We start from the raw sequence: 9,071 nt of genomic DNA, 5'->3' as shown, positions 1-9,071 counted from the left end.
TTGTAAAAAATAAAATAAAATAAAATAGTTGAGAGAAACGGAAAAAAGCATCAAATATATTTTTGCGATCATTAATATTTTATTGGACCGTTCAACAGGGTGCAACTTATAATCGAGTGGCCTAAAACAAGAAGCCCAATTTTAATTTAGTAGTATGACAACAAAATTGAACTTTGACCGAGCATCTCAAAAGATTTTGATGTAATTTCTATATCATAGAACAACTCAAGGGAATTCGAGTGTTACCGGAGAGACTAATCACAAAACAGCATCTCAAAAGATTTTGATGTAATTTCTATATCATAGAACTCAAGGGAATTCAACTGTTAAGCGAGAAACTAGTCACAAAACAGCATCTCAAAAGAGTGATTTGGACAAGGGAATTCAACTTTTAGCCGACACTAGTCAAAAAACAAAAAAGGAAATGTGAAAAGAAAGACGCGGCCATTCAGTGTTGCTGCGTTTATAGGAAACAGTACTCTTTATTGAGTGTGAATCATAAAGAGTGCTGAAATTTATTTCTCTTGAGCACTGCAAATAGAAAGAATCTCCCTCGTGTTGGCGTGACAAACCAACAGTACAAAAGTATTTGTCCAGCATAAAAAAACAATTATGTAACTCGACACAATCTGACCTTTAAAAGCCAGGACACCAGTTCCCGATCAGAGAGATACAACTCGATAGAATAAAAAATTTCAATTGTTTGTTTACCATTAGTGCATCTTACCAGCAAAGCCATGTAGGAATGGTGCTCCCTACAAGATAATGGAATAGATAGCAAAGATTATAAGTAGTTAGTCAGAGGGTCCGAGCATCTTCTCCGGCACAACAAGCGCATCAAACTCTTGTTCTGTGAGTACATTAAGGCTCAAGGCAGCGTCCTGCAACAAAGGTGACGGTTTAAGAATAAGAAAAGAAACTAGTTGGCAAATTAATATAAAACGCAAGATTGAAAAAACTTTTCTTTATTGACTTGAACAATAGAAGAATTCTACCTTTAAGAATAGTCCAGTAGCACTATGAAATATAAAACCTTTGCAGCTGATCAACTAGTGGATTTTCTACCCGAGTTAAGAACACCAACCAGAGGTGTGCATGAGCCGATAGGTGAAGAGGAGAAGATGAAATGGTGGGAGAATAGACACTTTAAAATATAGTAATGCTTTCAATTCCAAATGTCGTATAGAATTTTAAATGCCCAAATATGTCCAATTTCCCGACAACGTTGTGAGAGATAACAACCATTGGTTTGCTAAGTTTCTAGAGGAGAAATTGCAGTCTTAAAACTTATTACCTTGGTAATAACCAAATAGCTCAAAGTATAGTGGTTTGATAACATGAAAGCAAGGTGATAAGCATCTTTTAGAATTTCTAAAATAATTCATCAAGGTGGCTAGACAGTTTTTATACCTCAAATATGACTATCTTGTTAACTGCCTTCAAGTTTGCCTTAAAATCATCCTACTTCTCACATACTTTATATGAGAAGCTCATAAAGGAGTATGCTGACCCATTAAGAAAGTTAGATACTACTACAGACAATGTGATGCAAACTAAGAACATCCACATCAGCTAACCTATCCAATGATTTTTTCCTCAATTTTGGATAGGATAGCTAAAAAACCTTTACATTAGCTACCCTAACTATTCCCTAAATTTTACATTTAGGGATAGTTCTCTAAATTTAGGGAATGAATTTTATTCCCTAAACATTATAAAGGAGAGAAAAAAAATAGGGAAGCTGATATATGATGTAGTGAAAAGTAGATATCCAAATTTAATAAAATAATTTTTTTTACCCTAAATTATGCATTTTGAATAAGGAAACTGGTGTGGATACTCTAAGGCCGCAGAGGTGAAGCTCCAAATGGTTGAGGAGAGGAGGTTTTGACAGGAAGAGAAGCATTCGAGACTTGCCTATCTGTAATGAGAAGGCGTAAAGGAATAGTTTCAAATGCCCCCACAATCTCAGGAACTTCAAAGGAAATCGATGATCGCAATCTGTTATCGTTTAAGCCACAACCAATTTGATTTGCATTCTAAAAGGATAAGAGAGAGTATTTCTGATATCACTAAGAACATGGCATGGCACAGACACAATTGCATTCATTTAAAGTTCCAAATTGATGAACTAATCAGAAAAGGACATTCTCAAAGAGGAATGATCAACTGACTAAGAAACAGGTTTGCCAATTTAGAAGCATATGGACCAGATAATTAGAGAACCATGCCAAGAGGTGAAAAACAATACACTAAGCCAAGGCCTATGCACTGAGAAAGCCTTCTATTACAAGTTTTACTAGGAATGGCATAAGGACCATGGGACATGGTAATATGGTATAAGTACCCTTGAGCCACACCAGAATGAATGCATATGGCTAGTTGGGCGTCTGAGTAACAGATAAGATGCACATCACTAGAAATTAAATAAAAATATGCCTAGAAAAGTATATGAGATTTATAAAATAAAGATTCTGTTATGGTGCTGCTAGTGTACTCAAATAAGTGTCTACTCAAATAAGTGTCTGATAGAACAGAGTTCTTTCTAATTGTCTTATAGTGCTCCTTGCAAGTTGTATTATTGTGCTAGTAGTATAATCAAATAAGAAATTAGTTCTATCAAGTACTAAGTAACTCGAGTACAAGTTAATGAGAACAAAGATGCTGAATTTTCATAATCAGCCCTTTGTATAATAAAAACTAAAAACTTTCTCATAATTAGCTTGAAGAACAAGAAATGGACTAATTTTGGAAATTTCAAATTATCATTTACCTTCAACGTTGTCCCTTCCTTGTGAGCTTTCTTGGCAACAGCAGCGGCCTTATCATAGCCAATTTTCTGAAATACGAAAGGTTGAAGGTAAGTGTCAAGCCAGCAAGGCAGCAACTAAGCTGCAATGTGGAGCACAGTGTGCAGTACACTTACAGGGTTTAGAGATGTAACCAGCATCAGGGACTGAGAATCACACAGAGACAGAAAATTGTCATTTTGAAAGTAGCATAAAATGGAATTGCATAATGTGATGAATCAGTATCGAAAGATCACCTCATGCAACAGCTTTGAAATTCTCTGACGGTTAGCTTGAATTCCTCTCACACAATTCTTTTCAAAGGATGCAGAAGCATCTCCTAGTAATCTAAGAGACTATTGAAAATAAAGTATGTATTAGAGTAGAATTCTTCTTTGGAACAAAAAGAAATCATTTCTGTGATTCCAGTAGTGCTTTATTTAATTCTCTCTCTGATAGGTGATGCTACTCAACTAAATAAAAGTTACTATGCATTTTACTGGCATCATTAATGCATATACAAAATTACGGATAAGGTAAAGCTAAGCATACTCGAAGAAGACCACTAGCAATCATTGGCTTGAAAACGTTTAGCTCAAAATGACCATTTGATCCACCAACAGTTATAGCTACATGATTTCCCATCACCTGGCAAAAGAATAGAGAAAAACTTAGGTTACTACTTACTACAAATATCAGAAAACCACAGCAATACCATAGACAGCCAAGGATTGAATAATCACGACAGTGAGAAACAGTGCCATCATTGATGTTTGAAACAATGTAAACATTCTTAAATAAATTCTTTAAAAATGTTATTGCTAAATTTTTATCAAACCAACATGAAGAATTGGACTAAAATAAGGGTGCCTACAGAAAACCCAGCCAATACTTGTGCTCTATTGCACGAAGTTATAGGTCAGAAATGTGTTTACCCGTTTTTTTTAACAACAGATAAGAATCATACAACAACAACAACAACCAAGTTTTTTCCCACTAGATGGGGTCGGCTGTATGAATCCTTTTACGACATTGAACTCTATCTCCTACTATATCATCATCTATATTTAAATAAATTTTATCTTGTTTTATTGTTGCTAACCAAGTCTTTTTTTGTCTTCCTCTTCCTCGTTTGATATTTATATTTATCATAGTTTCACATCGCCTAACTGGAGCATTTATTGGTCGTCTAATACATGTCCATACTATCTTAAACATGTCTCTCAGAATTTTTCCTCAATAGATGCAACTCCGACTTTCTCTCTAATGCTCTCATTTCTTATTTTGTCCATCTAACAGATAAGAATCATCATCTACAAAAAGTTATATATGACTTATGAAATAAATCAAGTTGATTATGGCTAACAAAAAGGCAGATTATAACTTCTAAAGGAATATTTTGTTTTTTCTTAAAATATGTAAGCATCCATGTCCTCTCATGACACTCCACTAAACTGTTAACGCGTTGCTAGCAGCCTTTGGTAACTGCTTTTAAGTCTCCCTTGGGCAGCAAAAATTTATCCTCTTCATTCAAACCAATACGAGAAACTTGAAAAAACCAAATTGCATGCTGCACTTCTCTCATCAATTTCTCCAAAAAGTTTCAGAAACTAATGGCATACTTAATTAGCAAGTTATTAAGACACCTGATGATTTTGTTATGCATCAGCACTAATTATAATTTCAAATATAAGATCAACAGGTAAGGTTCAAGGGAATTGAATAACTGGAATCATCAATTTAAAGAGGTGAAGTTACTGGCAATAGAGTGGTGGAAGGCATAGAGCAGGGAAGGAATCTAGCTTATTTTATATCTACAGTAGTTGTCAAAGGTATGATTAGATTTTGGATTAAGTAATTAATATATCATGTAATATCCCACTTTCTAAATACGCATTCAGCCAATGAGATCTTTGTCTCTAAATCATCCTACATGGCTTGTTAAATGCAGTGAATTACAAAGTCATAAAATTATTTATTGAGAAGTTGGACATGAGTGAAAACAGAATATGTGTTATCAACATCCCATGAAGATAAGATGTCAGGCTAACAGTTAATTAGTTTAACTTGAATTTAACAAATTATAGATTATAGGCCAAATTTGCAGTATGTTCCAAATTTATGCACAAGAAAATTGTTATAACTAATAGTTGAGAGAAAAAATTGTTACAGCTGATAGCTGAGGTTATAATTGCAACAAAAAATTTATAGTGAAGGATATATTAGTTGATTAACCATTTAATTGTTGAGAATAAGGAGAATGAAATTGTTCTATTTGATTTCCACTAATCACCTTTTTTTTTTTTAATAGCATTATTAACACTTGTCTATTTCATGGAGTGTGAATGATCATATGGCATTCCTTTTATGATAGGATGACATTGTTTGATAGAGATGATATTGTTTTAGTCAATGAGACTTATGAAGTAGTAAATACCAAGTACAAATCTTGAAGAGAAATGCTAGAAGTAAAAGGTTTTAAGATTAGTAAAGTCCGAATACATTGAATTTAAGTTTAGTAACATTAGACGTAGCAAGATAATTGTTAAAATAAGAGATGTCGAGTTAGTTGTGAGCTTTAAGTTTCAAAGATCATTTTACCAAAAGGATGGAAGGGTTGATGGAGATGTTTTACATAGAATACAAGTAGGATGGTTGAAATAAAATATGGCGTCAAGTATTCTTTGTCACTAGGAACCTCTAAAATTTAAAAGAACATTCTACAAATGGGCAATTAGACCTACTATTTTATATGGAATTGAATGTTAGGCTATGAAGTGAACACACAAGCAAAAAAAAATGAGAGCCGTAGAGATAAGAATATTATGGTGGATGTGCAGACACATGAAAATAGACAAGATAAGAAATAAGAATATTAAAGAGAAAGTTAGAATTGCGTCTATTGAGAGATAACTTCACGAGATGTGTTTACAATGGATGTAGACCTACTTAGACATCCAATAAATATCTCATTAGACGATGTGAGAACACGATAACTACCCACATTAATAAAAAAAAAAAGGAGACCAACAATGACTTTATTAGCAATGATAAAATAGGATAAAATTCATTTAAAAATAAATGAGAATATAATAGTAAATCAAGTCTATGACGCAGGTGGATTCATATAGCTAGCCTTATTAATAGAATAAAAATTTAGTTATTGTTGTTGTATCAATCATGATAGGACACTTTAGCACATAATGTGTCCATGAACATTTAGAAGTAAACATTTCTTTTAGAGAACATACTTCATTTAGGGTGAGCAGGGTTGCTTTCTAAAAAAATGCTTATTTAAAAAAGCACTCTTATGGTTCAACAATGGTATCTGATAAAGATATGCTCCCATAACTTTGCTGCAGATGGCACGGTGCACTTGAAGTAACTTTTGCAAAATTATTATATAAATCAACAATTTCATTATCAAATTTTAATTTTAAACAATCATTTTAATGGTAAAAAATGAATCTGTCAAAATTATTTTAACGTATATTTTTTAAAAATTATTTGATGCTCTATTAGTGAAACAGCCTCTTGCAAAAAATAGGATAAGGCTGCATACAATGGATCCTTCCCCAGGATCCGCATGGCAGGTGCATCGTGCACCAGGTTGCCCTTTATTTGATGCTCTATTAAACCCCTCAAATGGAAAATAATCTCAGCCATAGCCAGCTCTAAACTCGGATAAAATAGAAGGGTTGCATTAAGTTGTCAATCATCGAAAAACATAAGGAAATATTATGTATAAATTCATCAAACTATAATACTAATACTAGATTATTCCCTAAAAGGAATAAATTACAAGGTCCGACTACAACATAGAATATTGAGAATTTGAGTATTAAATATGCAAGAGTTCTCACACTCTAAGTTAGAAAAGAACAAGCATTATATAAATATTGATTCTTTTATATTTAGAATATAGAATATAAGAATATTCACTAGCAAAGCAATGGAGGTATTAACTATGATGCTTAAAAGAAGAATTAATATTTTATAATTACATAAGACAAAATGGGTAAAAGAGAAGGCAAAGATGATAAAGAACTTAGATTTTAAATTAGGGTACAAAGCAAAAAGTAAAATAAGAAATTCAATAGATATTATTGTACATAGTTCGTTAAGGATGAATTAGTAGTAGTTAAAAAGGGGAAAGATAGTGATAATAAAAGAAATTATTAATGTAATTAGCATATATGATCTTAAGCAAAATTAGATGAAGGCACTAAGAATAAATTTTAGAAAGACCTAAATGAGATAGTATAAAAAAAATTCTGACAAACCAGATAATTTTAATAGAAGGAGATCTAAATAGGTATATAGGAGTAAGAAATAAGGAATATAATAGTGCATGGGGGCTATGATTTTTTAACAAGAAATAAAAAAGAAAAAATTATATTGGATTTTACAATAGCATACAAACTTATAATAGCTTACAAGAAAAGAAAGAAACACCTAGTTACATTCAAAAGTGAGAGCAATAAGTGGAAAATTGCTTTACTTTTGGTAAAGAAATGGCATAAAAAAATTATAAAGATTATAAGGTTATCCCAGAAAAAAACTTATTTACCTAAGTTAGTAGTGTTAGATAAGCATTTAAGTTAACTGTAAAACATGTAGCACTGCTAGGATCAAGTGGTGAAATTTAAAGGATGGAATGTAAAGAATCTTTAAAGAGATAATAGAAGCACAACTATTAGCAGAAATACGATTCAAATATAATATGGGATAAGATAATATCAAATTTGAAAATGATACTCAGTGAATCAAGAGGACGGATACCAACAAATAAAGAATTTAATGATTGAATGAGAAAATATAAGAGAAAGTACGGAAGAACTTATAAGAACAAAGAAAACTTCAAAAGTAAAGTATGCAATTCTATGAAAGAGGCCAAGACAGTAGCAAGTGAAGGCGAGAATGAAATTTTTGAACGCTTGTATCAACAGGTTGATACAAAATAAGGGGAAAGAAATATCCATAGAATAACCAAAATGAGAAAGAGCAAAATAAGAAATCTTACACAAATAAAATGCATTAAGATGACCAATAGGATACTAGTGATGAATGAGAAATAAAAAAAATATAGAAAATGAATTTTCATTAATTTTTAATAAATGTTTAAGTGGATAACTTAAATTAGAAAATTTAAGTAGGTTAAAGGAATATATAAATTTAAATTTTTACTGGAGAATTTAAATTTCAAAAAGTAGAACAGGCATTAAATGAGATACAAAATAAAAAAGCAGTTGGACGATATTCAAGTTTGGAAGCGTCTAAGAAAGCAAGATATTGAATGGCTTATGAAGGTATTCAACTTGATATTGAAAACAAAAACAAATATCTCATCAGTAGAGGGTAAGCATTCTAGTCTCTTATATAAAAAACAAAAGAGACGTAAAAAATTATGTGAACTATAATGACATCAAATTAATTAGTCATACCATGAAATTTTAGAAAAAAAGTGATTAAAAGACTCAAGTGATCGTAAATCAATTTGAATTAATGTCGACATACTCAATGATAAGAGTTATACATCTACTCCGACAACTACTTGAAAAGTATTAAGAAAAAAAGACAAGACTTACCCATAATCAATGTTCAAAATTTCGTTCCGTGCCGAGCGGAACAAGAAAAACTTACCTTTCCACCCGCACACTGCAACCGGCACAAAAATAGCGAAGATTTCGTCGCATCCGCACGACAGCATGGGCAGCGTTGCCATACGCTTCCGGTGCCACCGAAAACGTCACGAGGCGCTTGAAGCATGGCGAGCGGCGGAGGCGTCGCGATGCTACGTTTCTGGCGACGCCGAAAGCATCACGGGACGCTTCCGGCACTGCCGAAAGCGTCGTCGGACGCCTCCGATGCCACCGGACGCCTCCAGTGCCGTCGGAGGCGTCCGCGGGGAGTCGAAGGTGTCGCGGAATCGCTGGCAAGTCGCAAGCGTCAGGCGTGGGATTTACTGTGCATAATTAATATTACCATTTAAATAAATCAAACAATTCTCACTCCCACTTAATTATGATATTTTAAAGAGACTTTCATAAAGCATAATTAAATTATCCCAATAAAATATAAAAATATATTTAAAATTTTAAAAAATAATAATAAATTGTATTAAATAATATTCTGAAATTGTTTTACTATTTAAAAAATTCTTAAAAATTCTAAAAAAATAAAAAAAATTTATAAAAATTCTAATAAATCAAATTTATATTCTTATATAATATTTTAATTATTTTATATTTTTTACTATTTTAATGTTTAATTGCTATTCTA

The 9,071-nt window shown here is 32.3% G+C and overlaps 1 protein-coding gene across 1 annotated transcript in view; it reads right to left on the bottom strand.

Annotated features, from left to right (window-relative positions):
* Positions 1-462: 462 nt before the first annotated feature.
* Positions 463-9,071, bottom strand: part of LOC122045500 (fumarate hydratase 1, mitochondrial-like) — a 29,034-nt gene continuing 20,425 nt past the window's right edge. The window contains exons 13-17 of the mRNA XM_042605743.1: positions 3,342-3,437; positions 3,047-3,145; positions 2,927-2,956; positions 2,774-2,839; positions 463-881 (exon numbers count right to left, since the gene is read on the bottom strand). Of these exons, the coding sequence (XP_042461677.1) occupies positions 795-881; positions 2,774-2,839; positions 2,927-2,956; positions 3,047-3,145; positions 3,342-3,437 (378 nt within the window). The 3' untranslated portion in view covers positions 463-794. The remainder of the gene's footprint in view (positions 882-2,773; positions 2,840-2,926; positions 2,957-3,046; positions 3,146-3,341; positions 3,438-9,071) is intronic.

The sequence above is a fragment of the Zingiber officinale genome, chromosome 2B (assembly GCF_018446385.1).
Source record: "Zingiber officinale cultivar Zhangliang chromosome 2B, Zo_v1.1, whole genome shotgun sequence".
NCBI lineage: Eukaryota > Viridiplantae > Streptophyta > Magnoliopsida > Zingiberales > Zingiberaceae > Zingiber > Zingiber officinale.
The sequence above is the reverse complement of the archived record's forward strand: the minus strand, read 5'-3'. Positions and strand labels throughout refer to the sequence as shown.